Source organism: Camellia sinensis, chromosome 4 (genome assembly GCF_055761805.1).
Source record: "Camellia sinensis isolate YWXY chromosome 4, ASM5576180v1, whole genome shotgun sequence".
Classification (NCBI taxonomy): Eukaryota; Viridiplantae; Streptophyta; class Magnoliopsida; order Ericales; family Theaceae; genus Camellia; species Camellia sinensis.
The window spans coordinates 219,495,039-219,510,351 of NC_138964.1; the positions used below are offsets into that span (position 1 = coordinate 219,495,039).

General features: G+C 34.2%; 1 protein-coding gene and 1 long non-coding RNA gene across 2 annotated transcripts in view; both read right to left on the reverse strand.

Annotated features, from left to right (window-relative positions):
• LOC114277251 (phosphoenolpyruvate/phosphate translocator 2, chloroplastic) overlaps positions 1-13,571 on the reverse strand; it is a 34,119-nt gene extending 20,548 nt beyond the window's left edge. Inside the window, exon 1 of the mRNA XM_028219123.2 lies at positions 13,089-13,571. Within this exon, the coding sequence (XP_028074924.2) occupies positions 13,089-13,463 (375 nt within the window). The 5' untranslated portion in view covers positions 13,464-13,571. The remainder of the gene's footprint in view (positions 1-13,088) is intronic.
• On the reverse strand, positions 5,225-7,248 carry LOC145823206 (uncharacterized). Its single transcript, XR_014365477.1, has 2 exons — positions 7,110-7,248; positions 5,225-5,389 (listed from the first exon to the last, which is right to left on the reverse strand). It is a non-coding gene; the product is annotated as an uncharacterized LOC145823206 (long non-coding RNA).
• Positions 13,572-15,313: the final 1,742 nt, after the last annotated feature.

Sequence of the window (15,313 nt, forward strand, 5' to 3'; positions counted from 1 at the left end):
TTATGAAACTAGACTTCTCAAATTTCATCTTCTAGTCAGAAATTACAAGATTTGGCTTAGTATAGAATTTTAAATAAATTTTCACATACATGGTAAAATCTGTCTCACAGTTTCAGATTCAGTTAGAAATTTGTATAAATTCGTAAAAAGCTCAAAAATTGTTTCCAAAAATTTCTGGATAAACTAGACATCATTATCAACAACTTTGTAGAAGAAATCATCTCAAAATTCTGAGTATAAAATTGTCTAAAAATTCGGGTAATATGCTGGCAGATTCAAGACAGATTATTCTCAACACTGTTTCAGATTTAGTTAAAAATTTGTATAAATTCGTAGAAAGCTCAAAAATTGTTTCCGAAAATTTCAGGATAAACTAGACATCATTATCAACAAATTTGTAGAAGAAATCATCTCGAAATTCTGAGTATAAAATTGTCTAAAAATTCGGGTAACATGCTGGCAGATTCAAGACAGAGTATTCTCAACACAGTTTTAGACAATGTATCAAATGTACATAATCGGAAAAATTTCAATTATATTAAAAAAAATGAGAGGGTTGAGAGGGTTTTCTTACTTAGTAATAGAGTGACAAAATGGTTGAGAATTTTGGCTTCCTTAATCTCCTACTCTTCTTCCTCTCCTATCACTAAGCTTGGTTGCTTTGGGTATTTCTCTCTTCTTTTTTTTTTTTTTTTTTCTTCTCCCGAATGCTTGCATGCACAAGGAAGGCTTGCATGCATGTATATATTGAAGACATCTCTCTCTCCCTTTCATTCTTTCCATTATTTTATTTTCTCAAAAACATTCCATTCCCTTTCTCCAAGTTCTAAGAATGACTTTCTCTAATTTTCATAAGTTCTTCCCTAAATTTTATAAAGGATGGTGGGTTTGGTAGAAACTATGGGTTGTTTGCCCATGGTTTGTTTGTTTGTATTATTATTATTATTATTATTATTTTTTTTTTTTTTTTTTTTTTGTGTGGGTTTCTGAAAATTGACACACTAAGATTTTTAACAAAGGTATTTAGTAAGAATAGTTATTATATTGAATCATAATTAAAATAATTTATAAACAACAAATATTGAACACCCACAAAAGTATTATTCTTAATAATGTCTTGTTAGTGATTGAATTGAGTCAATTTAAAATTAACTTTTACACTAATGTATAATTCAGATAGACTGTAGACAAAATTAATTAATAAATTTTCTTTAAAGAATAATTAAAAGATGGGTTTTCACAATCTACCCTCCTAAAAGAAAATTTCGTCATCGAAATTAATTCGTACCTTTAGACTCGAATAGTTGAGGGTAATTGATACGTATCACATCTTCTCGCTCCCACGTTGACTCTTCCGTCCCACGATGTCTCCAGAGAACTCGAACCAATGGTATAGTTTTGCCTCGTAATTTCTTCTCGCGATGATCTAAAATCTTGACAGGCTTTTCTTCAAATGTCACGTCTTCATCAAGATTAATTTCCTCCCAATTGATGATGTGAGAAGGGTGTGGCTCGTATTTCCGTAGCATAGAGACGTGGAAAACATTATGTACTCCAGCCAGTTGAGGTGGTAGAGCCAAACGGTACGCCTCTTATCCTATTTTGTCCAAAATTTCGAAAGGCCCTATGAAGCGAGGTGACAACTTTCCCTTCTTTCCGAAACGAACAACTCCTCGGCGAGGCTGTATATTCAGAAACACATGATCTCCAACTTTAAATGCTAAAGGTCTTCTCCTTTGATCTGCATAGCTTTTCTGCCTACTCTGAGCGGTCTCAAGCCTTTGCCTAATTAGTTTCACCTTCTCGGTAGTTTCCTGAACTAACTCTGGCCCTAAAAGAGGTGCTTCTCCGACTTCTGTCCAACATATTGGTGATCGGCAAGGCCGTCCGTACAAAGCTTCATACGGTGCCATACCAATACTTGCTTGAAAACTGTTATTGTAAGAGAATTCGACTAGTGGTAAATATTTCTCCCAACTACCTTTAAAGTCCATCACACAAGCTCGAAGCATGTCTTCTAAAGTCTGAATTTTTTCTTTCCGATTGACCGTCAGTTTGAGGGTGAAAAGCTGTACTAAAACACAACTCTGTACCCAAGGCCTTTTGCAGACTTTGCCAGAATTGTAACGTAAAACGAGAATCACGATCTGACACTATTGAGACTGGTACTCCGTGCAATCTAATGATTTCTCGAATAAATAATCGACTTAAAGATTCGAGTGTGGCTGCTGGTCCTATTGGTAGGAAATGTGCCGTCTTAGTTAATCGATCAACCACCACCCAAATTGCATCATGGCCTTGCGGCGATCGGGGTAATCCCGTTACAAAATCCATTGTTATGTGTTCCCATTTCCACTTAGGTATTGGTAAAGGTTGGAGTTTCCCTGCCGGCCTTTGATGTTCTGCCTTCACTTGCTGACACGTCAAGCACTTAGATACGAATTGAGCAACGTCCTTCTTCATTCCACTCCACCAATACTGCCGCTTAAGATCCTGGTACATCTTATTTCCTCCCGGATGAACCGTAAAAACCGAATGGTGAAATTCTTTAAGTACTTCCTCTCTTAATTGTTCGATGTTTGGCACAAAAATTCTACCTAAATACCTTAAACTACCATCTTGATGGAGCGTCCAATCTAGTGAAGATTCCCCGGACACTAATCGGGCCTTGATGAAGTCGGTCTCCTGATCAAACCTTTGGGCTTCCAACACTTTGGTAAGAAGTTGGGGTGTTGTAACTATTGTAAACAACCTACCCCTCCCATTCTGAGTCTCTGGTTGTAACTTAAACTCATTCACAGTGCTTACCATTTCCCATTCTTTAATTGATATGTTGGCTACAATCTCTCTTGTCTTTCGACTTAGTGCATCTGCTACAACATTAGCCTTTCCGGGATGATAGGACAAGGTAAATTGGTAATCTTCAAGGTACTCCATCCAGCGTCTCTGCCTCATGTTCAATCTCTTTGTGTGAACAAGTACTTCAAGCTTTTGTGATCGGTAAATATCTCAAATTGTTCCCCATACGGGTAATGTCGCCATTGCTTTAGGGCAAAAACTACGGCTGCTAGCTCCAAGTTGTGTGTGGGGTAGTTGCGCTCGTGAGGTTTTTAACTGCCTGGATCCATACGCGACCACCTTTCCATTTTGCATGAGCGCACAACCTAATCCTTCTTTAGATGCATCGCAATACACAGTGTAACCCTCTTCTCGTTCTGGGATGGTCAAAATTGGTGCACTAGTTAACCTCTTCTTTAGTTCTTGGAAGGATTTTTTTGTCCCACTCACACTTTACTCCTTTTTGCGTCAAACGAGTCATTGGTTTAGCTAGTTTGGAGAAATCTTGGATGAACCTCCGGTAATAACCGACCAATCCTAAGAAGTTGCGGATTTCTAACACGGTTTTTAGTTGTCTCCAATCTGATACTGCCTACCGCAATCCCATTCCTTGACACCACGTGTCCTAAGAATTTTACTTCATTTAACCAGGATTCACATTTACTCACCTTGGCATATAGTCGATTATCCCTAAGAACTTGGAGGATAGTCCTTAAATGTTGCTCATGCTCTTCTTCAGACCTTGAATATACCAAGATGTCATCAATGAATACTACTACAAACTGGTCAAGGTATGGTCTAAAGATCTTATTCATCAAACACATGAATATTGCCGGTGCATTAGTTAGTCCGAAGGGCATTACTACAAACTCATAGTGGCCACATCTAGTACGAAAGGCAGTTTTTGGTATATCCTCCTCCTTGACTCGTAGTTGATGGTAACCTGACCTGAGATCGATCTTTGAATAGAACCTTGAGCCTCTAAGTTGGTCAAAAGATCATCAATCCTCGGGAATGGGTATCGGTTTTTAATTGTGACTCGATTGAGTTGACGATAATCGATGCACAATCTTAAGGTTCCATCCTTCTTCTTTGCGAATAAGGTTGGTGCTTCCCACAGGAACGTGCTTGGCCTTATAAATTCCTTGTCCAATAATTCTTGCAACTATGTCTTTAGCTTTCTCAATTCAGCTGGTGCCAGACGATGTGGTGCCATTAAAATCGGTGATGTACCAGGTTGTAGTTCAATGGTAAAGTCTACTTCTCGCTTTGGGGGTAGTCCTGGTAATTCCTCTGGGAACACATCAGCATATTCGTAGCCCTAGTTCCATACGATCTTTATCTTCCAGAACTAAGCTGGCTAGCCACCCAACTAGGTGATTGTGCCACTTTGAATTTCCAAGTGTCAGTGATAGGGAATCTTGTCTATCCCCCTTAAATTGGAATCGTGTTCCATCCTGAGAGTAAGCAATCACCGTCTTCCGATAGCGATCAATGGTGGCTCTATGGGCTGATAACCAGTCCATTCCTAGGATAACGTCAAAGTCTGAAATTTCCGTGACTCGTAGGTCGCAAGTTAAACGTAAATTAGAGACTCCTAGTTCACATGATTTGCAGACATTATCTACTTGAGTTTGACCTCCTAGCAGTGAAGCTACACTTATAGGTGTTTCTAATCGTTCAAGCTCTAATCCCAAGATCCACACAATTATAGTAGAGAAGAAAGAGTATGACGTGGCTACGGCCATAGCATAACTAGCATAAGAATTCAAAAGGAATTTGAGCAAACGGTAAAGTCGGATGACATGATAGTTTTGAACTTTTAATAGGGTTAAGATTATGGAGCTGGTGACCAAACTAGATATTTGAATTGAAATTGTGTTTGGCCATACACATTTCAAACCAAACACCTGAGATTCTTCACCCTGTAAAGATTAAAAGAGTGCAATCGATTTTCATGAGAACAACATACAAGATACAATAAACATGACTCAAAAATTGCCAATTGATCATCTTAAGGCAATACTTTGTCGAATTGGAAAGGTTCAATGAAGATAGAGCAGTGATGATTTTATATCCGACAAATTTGGCGTCAACCCAGTTAGCATCAAACAATGATAGTTACTATGATTAGCATAGAGCTCTCAAAAACTATGAGTTACACAATTCTATTCCTCCTAACACATGACACTACTCCTCAATTGAGGTTAAACCTCTTCCCACCGTCCCTAGGTATTCTAACCTAGAGCTCTGATACCAAGCTGTGACGCCCCAAAAAAAATTTTTTTTTTTTGAAACGTCATAAGATTTTAATTAACAATAACTTGCTAGATAAAATTTTAACTACTAGTTAGGAACTTTTAAGTTCTTACAAAGCCAAAGTCCAACGACAGAATAAAACTACAAGTTCACACACAACGTCACAACATAGTTTAATCCTAATACAAGGGATAACAGGATTTTATTCTGACAAAATATTGACTCTAAGTCATCCAAGGTTCGATATTGGCAGCAGCTCCAATTTCAGCCTCAGTCGCTTCTTCAACATAATCTGGCATGAAACGCCAGGGCAACAAAATATATGCCATGAGTTTTGCAACACAGTAAGAAAACGTAACCAACCTACCATTCTTTTTAAGAGACAAATAATAATATTCTAAACATGAGATAACAATATAATTATACACAGAAATTACAACCATTAGAATAGTTTCAGTAATTTTAATAATTTAGGTGACACTCGAAATCTCACCAAAGAGATTTAACTCACCAACCACTAAGCATGGCAACGGTTAATTTGAAACCCTCCCTTGGTCAAATATTTAAGTGTTACCAACCGTAACTACCAGGGATGCCCACGTCCGGAGTTATATACCCAAGTAGTGGCATCCGTGGTCTGCCCCAAGGAAACGGTCTGCCAGGGGTAAGCAACCTCCCTGTGTGCCACCTGCACATCCACCCTTATTCCAAAACCGAATACCGAAAAGGGTTCAAATACGTCCCGTGCCATCTTAGAGTTTCGTAACACAATTTACGTGAGAATTCTCAAAACCAGGGCTCACCCTGAACAACCGGTGTTAACCGTCAACTCTTAATTCCGTACAGTCTTTAAACCAAGACTCACCCCGAACAACTGGTATTAACCGTCAATTGTTAACTTTGTATATGTCGTTAATCATTTCAGTTAATTTTGATAATCACAAATAACTCCAAATTTTTAATCACAAGTAATGTTATACAACTCATTAAAATTCCCAATCATAAAATATTGCATGTGTCACACAATACTAAATAAAAGTACAGAATTTAAATAAACAATTTATTTAAACCATGGTATGGAATAATAACTTAGATACAAGAATTAAACCCTAAACACACACATGCACAAATTTTTGATTTACAAAATTAGACTAGCATAATATTAAAGTGGTGATTTTATTCTGTCCAGAAAATTTTCAGAGTATATATCTTGCAAATAAAATTATAAATACATTACTTATACAACTCTAAAATTCATATCAATCTACAGGATACTCAATAAACATGTTATGGTTATTTTTCAGAAAGCTTTTCCCAAAAATAACTTATAAATAATTCTAAACAAATTTCAAGGGTGTTTATGACACAGATTTGTCACATTTCCTTATTTTAATTCCATGCTTAAATTTATAGATCAAACCCATAATCTAAGGATTTATTATGAAACTAGACTTCTCAAATTTCATCTTCTAGTCAGAAATTACAAGATTTGGCTTAGTATAGAATTTTAAATAAATTTTCACATACATGGTAAAATCTGTCTCACAGTTTCAGATTCAGTTAGAAATTTGTATAAATTCGTAAAAAGCTCAAAAATTGTTTCCAAAAATTTCTGGATAAACTAGACATCATTATCAACAACTTTGTAGAAGAAATCATCTCAAAATTCTGAGTATAAAATTGTCTAAAAATTCGGGTAATATGCTGGCAGATTCAAGACAGATTATTCTCAACACTGTTTCAGATTTAGTTAAAAATTTGTATAAATTCGTAGAAAGCTCAAACATTGTTTCCGAAAATTTCAGGATAAACTAGACATCATTATCAACAAATTTGTAGAAGAAATCATCTCGAAATTCTGAGTATAAAATTGTCTAAAAATTCGGGTAACATGCTGGCAGATTCAAGACAGAGTATTCTCAACACAGTTTTAGACAATGTATCAAATGTACATAATCGGAAAAATTTCAATTATATTAAAAAAAATGAGAGGGTTGAGAGGGTTTTCTTACTTAGTAATAGAGTGACAAAATGGTTGAGAATTTTGGCTTCCTTAATCTCCTACTCTTCTTCCTCTCCTATCACTAAGCTTGGTTGCTTTGGGTATTTCTCTCTTCTTTTTTTTTTTTTTTTTTCTTCTCCCGAATGCTTGCATGCACAAGGAAGGCTTGCATGCATGTATATATTGAAGACATCTCTCTCTCCCTTTCATTCTTTCCATTATTTTATTTTCTCAAAAACATTCCATTCCCTTTCTCCAAGTTCTAAGAATGACTTTCTCTAATTTTCATAAGTTCTTTCCTAAATTTTATAAAGGATGGTGGGTTTGGTAGAAACTATGGGTTGTTTGCCCATGGTTTGTTTGTTTGTATTATTATTATTATTATTATTATTATTATTTATTTTTTTTTTTTGTGTGGGTTTCTGAAAATTGACACACTAAGATTTTTAACAAAGGTATTTAGTAAGAATAGTTATTATATTGAATCATAATTAAAATAATTTATAAACAACAAATATTGAACACCCACAAAAGTATTATTCTTAATAATGTCTTGTTAGTGATTGAATTGAGTCAATTTAAAATTAACTTTTACACTAATGTATAATTCAGATAGACTGTAGACAAAATTAATTAATAAATTTTCTTTAAAGAATAATTAAAAGATGGGTTTTCACAACAACATAGGCTATATCTGGCCTAGTGCAATTCATTAAGTACATCAAGCTTTCGATTATCCGAGAGTACTCTAATTGTGATATGCCTGCACTTGTATTTTTTGAAAAATGAAGACTAACGTCAACAGATGTTTTAGCAGGACGGGCGTCATGCTTTCTGAATTTCTCCAAAATCTTCTCAACATAGTGAGACTCTAATAAAGCATATCCTTCAAATGTTCTAGTAATTTTTATTCCTAAAATTACATCTGCTACTCCCAGATCTTTCATGTCAAACTTTTTGTTCAACATTTTCTTTGTGGATTTAATCATGTCATTATTGCTTTCAATAATGAGCATGTCATCCACATAAAGACAAACTATGACATAGCCTTTGTTTGTGCTTTTAACATAGATGCATTTGTCACATTCGTTTATCTTAAAACCATCTGAAAGCATAGCGTGATCAAAATTTTTATGCCATTGTTTCGGGGCTTGTTTTAATCCATAAAGGGATTTGACACATTTACAAACTTTTTTCTCTTGACCGGGAACTTGAAACCCTTCCGGTTATTCCATATAGATTTCTTCATCCAACTCACCATTCAAAAATGCTGTTTTAACATCCATTTGATGTATTTCCAGATTATACAAAGCTGCAATAGCAATCAACATGCGAATAGATGTTATTCTTGTCACTAGTGAATAGGTGTCAAAATAATCAAGGCCTTCCTTCTGCCTGTATCCCTTAACAACAAGATTAGCCTTGTATTTATCTATTGAGCCATCTACTTTCATTTTTCTCTTGAATATCTACTTATATCCAAGAGGTTTACATCCTGGTGGAAGATCCACCAGTTCCCAAGTATGATTTTGTAGTATTGATTCAATTTCATTATTCACAGCTTCTCTTCACAATGGAGCTTCAAGACTTGATATTGCTTCCTTGAAGTTTTAAGGCTTATTTTTTAACAGGTATGATAGAAAATCTAGACCAAAAGATTTAGAGATCCTAACCCTCTTGCTACGTCTAGGTTCATCTGATTCATTATCATCGTGGTCTTCACTGCTACCCATAGCAGTATCAAAAGTTCTTTTATTTGAACTTTTCTCTTCAGTTTCCTTACTAGGAAAAATGTGTTCAAAAAACGACGCATTCCTTGACTCAATAATAGTGTTTACATGCATATCCAAATTTTCAGATCTATGAACTAAAAATCTATATGTATTACTATTATTTGCATAACCAATGAACACACAATCAACAGTTTTTCGTCATATCTTAGTCGTTTTGGGATTAGGGATTGCCACCTTGGCCAAATACCCCCACACTTTGAGGTAATTGTAGGTAGGTCGTTGACTTTTCCATAATTCATAAGGTGTTTGATTGAGTTTCTTGTGGGGTACCTTGTTAAGGATAAAGTTAGCAGACAAAATCGTCTCCCCCCCACAAGTTCTGAAATAACCCTGAACTAATCAACATGGTATTCATCATCTCTTTAAGAGTTTGATTCTTCCTCTTAGCAACTCCATTTGACTGAGAAGAATAGGGTGCAGTGGTTTGGTGAATGATACCATGTTTAGAACAAAATTCTTCAAATGGTGCATCATACTCACCACCTCTGTCACTCATCACTATCTTTATAGTTTTGCCAAGTTGATTTTCAACCTCAAGTTTATATTGCCTAAAAGCTTCCACGGCTTCATCTTTACTTCTCAATAAGTAAACATAGCAACATCGAGTGCAATCATCAATAAAAGTAATAAAGTACTTCTTACCTCTTCTAGTTTGAACAAATTTTAAATCACAGATACCTGTATTAATTAAACTTAGAGGTTCAGTACTTCTTTTAACTTTATTAAATGATATCTTAGTAAGTTTTGCCTCAACACAAATCTCACATTTATGATTAGGATCAAATTTTAAGTTTGGTAAACATTCTAAAGCAACAAGTTTACGCAATGAATTAAAATTAACATGTCTTAATCTACCATGCTATAAGAAAGAAGACTCAGCAATATAAACAAAAGATGTGTTCTTATTATCAAAAGCCAAATTAGGTACAACCGTTATTACGTTGAGCTTAAAAAGCCCATCACTCACATAACCTCACCCCACATACATTCTACTCTTGGAGAGTACAACTTTATCAGATTCAAATACTAATTTAAACCCATTCTTGATCAACAATGACCCATAAATCAAATTTTTGCGAATCTCTGGCACATGGAGTACATTGTTAAGAGTGAGTTTTTTCCCTAAGGTCATTTTCAACATGATCTTCCTTGTTCTCTACAGTTGATGTAGAGAAGTTTTCCATAAAAAGTTGTTTCTCACTTTCCACCACTTTGTAAGTTGTGAACATCTTCTTATCTGCACAGATATGGCAGGTTGCTCTAGTATCCACCCATCACTCCTTGGGATTACCCACCAAGTTTGCTTCAGAGATTACTGCAGCAAGATTGATGTCTGTCACTCCACCAGAAAGATAAAAATCCTCGGCTATGTTGGCTTGTGCTGGCTTTTTGCTCGAACTTCCTCCGTCCTTGCGAACGTGACAATCCTTAGTACGATGTCCATCTTTGCCGCACACAAAACACTTGCCTTTGAACCTCTTGTTGAACCCGTTGTTGATCCCTTTGTTGATCTTACTAGTGGATCCTCGTTTGGGACCATTGCCATCATGCTTCCGTTTTTTGTTGAACTTTGACCCTTGTCCATGTTCCACAATATTTGCTTTAGTCTGCATAACATGGTTTCCTGACTTCTTGTTGAAACCACATTGTCCTCCTCAATTCTGAGTCGCACAATCAGTTCTTCCAATTTCATCTCCTTACGCTTATGCTTTAGATAATTCTTGAATTCTTTCCAGGATGGTGACATTTTTTCAATAATTGTCGCTACTTGGAAAGATCCATTGAGAACTATCCCTTCTGCATGTATGTCATGGAGAATTAATTGGAGATATTGAACCTGGCTAATAACTATCTTGGAATCCATCATCTTAAAATCCAAAAAACGACCAACAACAAATTTCTTTATACTGGCATCCTCTATCTTATACTTAAGATCTAAAGATTCTCACAGTTCTTTAGCAGTGCTTTTAACACTTTACACATTATACAGTGTATTGTCCAACCCATTGAGGATATAATTCCGACACAGAAAATCATCATGTTTCCATGCATCGACTGCAGCAATCACTTGCCGATCAGTTTTCCCCTCGTTCAGTGCCCGAGATTTTTCATGGATGAAGCGAGCCAAATTCAATGTAGTAAGATAAAACATCATTTTTTATTAATATCTTTTAAAATCATTTCCATTGAATTTTTCTGACTTCTCCCCATAATTTACCGGTACTGTTGGAGTCATCACTTGCACAACAGGTGTGGAGGTCGGAGTAATAACAGTCTCAATATTGTTAGTTGTCATATTTCTGACGAAATAAAAATGTATCAATCACAAATTTATACACAAAAGAAATTACACACAAAATATACAGAAAAATATTTCGTAACAAAATTTCAATGATAAACAGTATATTACTACTATTTTATCAAAGAAATCATTAAACAGTATATTATTACTATTTAAGAAATTAAACAGTATATGACTACTATTTAATTTCCAATACAAAATATTTGTCTGTCTTACACAAATAAATTAAAAATAAAAATCTACTTTAAGATTGTTATACCCATAGTGGTGTGTGTGTGTAAATTAAATGTATAAATTAAATAAACAATAAAATAAAATAATTCAGAAAATAATTATATAAATTATTTTTCGAATTAAATGTTTACAGAAATTAATGTCGAGGCTTGTGTTGGACACAATCTCCTTAAAGTAGATTTCGTCCTCACTCTGGTGCTTCGAATTTTACAGCGTCTACTTCCCAGGATGCAACGACTAACACTTGATTTTACAACACTATAAAATCAAGTCTGGTGAACCAATACTCTGTTGTAACTCTCTCTTTTCTTCCTAAAAAAATAAATGTAGAAACAGATGCAAGAACATAGGAAGAACAGAAGAAAAAGGACAAAATTCTAAGAGAAAAATTGAATGAATTGAATTGCTGGAAGCATGCTTTATATAGGCAGAATGGTGGCTGTTTCGAACAGGTATAAACCTGTTTAGACAGATTGAACAGGTGCCAGAAAGATTTGAATCTATTTGGACAGATTCAGTTTGAGTTGAACATGTTTTGAACCCTTTGAACCTGTTCGGGTGGGTCTGAACTCGTTAGGGATCGGTTTGGCTGAAAGAAAAATTCTAGACCAATTTAATTTTAATTTTGAAAACAAAATAAAAAATAAAAAATAATAAATAAATAAATAAATTACAAATGTTTTTGGCTTAAAAAGATAAGTATTGAGTCGGACAAGCCCCAACCCAGTCCACCCGACGTTTTTGACCAAAAAAGATAAGTATTGGGCCGTTCAAACTTGCCTGACCGGATGGCGTGTGTGTGGTTTTTATTTTGGGTTCAATGGGTCTAGCTCACTTCACCCATAACTTCACCCTTTCACAAACTTGGGTACCCCTTCTAAGTATCCCAACCTAAGGTATATAAACCTATTCAAATCCTTAAACCTTTCTAATGTGAGACAAACACATTTCACAATTGTATAGGAAACCCACCTAAATACATATCCACGAATCCGAAAATGCGCATTGAATTCTTATTCATTCGGAAATAGTTTTGAGCAACCAAATATACGGTTTTATTCACTACGCTGCATGAAACATGAACCCAATTAAAAATGTTAAAAATAATATCCAGATCCCATGCTCAAAGTTAGCAAAAATTAAAGATTTTCAAAGCCATTTTCCAACGGAAACTCATATCTGAAAGTCCTTATATTGTCCCAAAATCACTTAAAACAGAGCTCCGATAACATTTTAGGTCACCAATTGTCGCAAAGGGTCAACTATGTTTGGTAGAGAATTTTTTATGCTAAAATCCGATAATCAGAAAGTTGTAGAAGCTAAAACACCTACTCTAGCTTCTAAATAATCTGTCTAATAAGTTATAAACTTGTACCAAATAATTTGACACAAACTCCCAAATTAAAATAAGCCGTAATGACCTCTTAGAATCTATACCAAACAGCCCAATATAAATCAAGCGTTTTAACAGTAATTTTCAATTTTCACATTTCAATTCACTCCATTCAATTTATAATCATGTCGAATAGATATGTATGGCTTCAAAATTCAAGATCTCTGGCCAACAAAACGAAATGAAAAAGATGAAATCACTTCCATAACACAGGAAGAAAAAAAAATGATATATTGAAACAACGATACGAAGAAAGAAATAAAAAACCTGCTTGTTGTAGATGTTGAAGTAGATGTTTAATAAATACCAGGTTGCAAACATGAAACCCAGCTGCAAAGTCCGACCCAATTCATTCGATTTCTCTGTTTCATCTGCGTTTTCTGGAACCGAAGCAGCCCTGACCTTGAAATCATTCAACCTTGGGTTTGAAATCAACAACGAAACAGAGGTGGCTCTGTTGTTGCTCGAAGCAGAGTAGAGAGAGAAACTTCTGAGAAGAGAGAGGTCAGGTGATTTTGAGGAAGAGAAGAACGAGTGCGAAGCAAGAACTGGTTTAGGGTTATGGTTAGGGTTTCGATTGGGTGGTTTGCGTGATTTGAGAAAGGGAGTGAATGGAGACAGAGCTAATGCATAGCTCTCCATTTTCGACTCTGTCTCAAGCGACAGACACAGAGAGAGAGAGAGAGAGAGAGAGAGAGAGAGAGAGTAGTCAGTCAATCAAAAATTGCACTAGGTAGAAAATTGGCGCTACCCCAAAACGACGACGCTTTTGTTGCTCTTATACAATTATGGTAATGGCATGTTTTTTATTTATTTGTTTTTTGTTTTGTTGTTTTTTCGTAAAATGTTTGATATTATTAAAAAAGTTAGGTTGCAAAAAAAGAATATTTGTTGATATTAAATGTCATGATTGTAACAACGAGATTTGATGAGGTTGTATAAAAATTCAAAAATAAATAAATGAAATCAATTTTATCGCTCATTCAATAAAATAATTTTAAAAATGAATTGTTATAAACTACTTCATAATTTTTAAAATTGCTAATTTTACAACAATCTAAAATCAAGAAAAATAAGTTATTTGCATCACAATAAGACTGTATATATCTAACCTTCTCTAATTATGCAATCATCAAAGTTTTATACACGGTTTTTGTTTACCCTAAAAAAAATCCCATGGAGAGAGCTGCATCATCCAAAAAATGGAGGAGGGGAATGTTTAAAACATCTGACTAAAATGCAATTTGAGCTCTAGTGGGATTAGGTGGTTTTTGGAAGTTAGCATTGGGTGGTTGGCGATTGGCCGTGAGAGGGAGAGAGAGTGAGAGGCTGTGTACTGAATTTGCTGAATCAAAAAATGTGATAATGCGAGGTCTTCACCTATCACCACCACCACCACCATATCCGATGGAGATAATCAACAATGGAGGACCCCCTATTAGCCCCACCATGTACTTGGGTTGGGACCATTCATTTCTCAGCCTTCATCTATTAAGAATGAGTCCACACTATAAGAATCGCTTAATTATTTAAGATTCGTTTTTTCTTTTTAATTTTGTTCTTTTATTTTAAATAATTTATTAATGGTAGCCTGTATGTTAAGTAAATATTTTCTCGTAATTACACAAACATTTTTTTATCATTGGTCAATTATACAACAATTTTTTTTTGTAATTACGCAAACATTCTTGATCAATTACAAAACATAAATCTTTTATTTTTTAACAAATTACAAATACACGCATAAGATTTGTTTAAAAGAAGAATTGATCATATAATATTAGAAATTACAACTACCGTTTGTTATAAATTTTTATTTAACACAATAATTCTTCATGCAATAATAAATTATCAAAATTATTTATTAAAAATTATTTCTCATATCATTAAAAATTATTAATTGACTTAATGATTTATTCATTAACAAAATGATTAATTGAAAAATATTTTTCATATCATTACAAATTGTTAAAATTAGTTATTTGTATATACATGTATTTCTTTTGTTTCTTTATTAGTCCAGTGAATTATCTTAATAATTTTTTTTAGATGGAAAAATTAGCTTAATATTTGTTTTATATTTATCTGTTGAGAAAAGTTATACACCATAATTTCTTTTTTTAATAAATTTAGAAGAAATATTAAAGACTCATAAATTTACCTAAAATGATATGGCAATAAAATTATAGCCTGCATCATTGATTGTATAACAAATAAAAAATGATACACACCATACCACATAATTCTATTATATATCTAATAATTTATTTTATTCAACTTAATAGAATAATATTTTAATTTAAAAAAAATTATCAAAATATAAAACTTAAATATACTATAATAACACAGCCTTTTTTAAACTAGTGTACATATAATTTGCACAAGGTCCACTAGTATATATATATATACATATATATAATTTGCATATCCTGTCACATTCCTACATATAAATCCACCAAAAATAGAAAAATAGAATGGACTTGGATGGACCA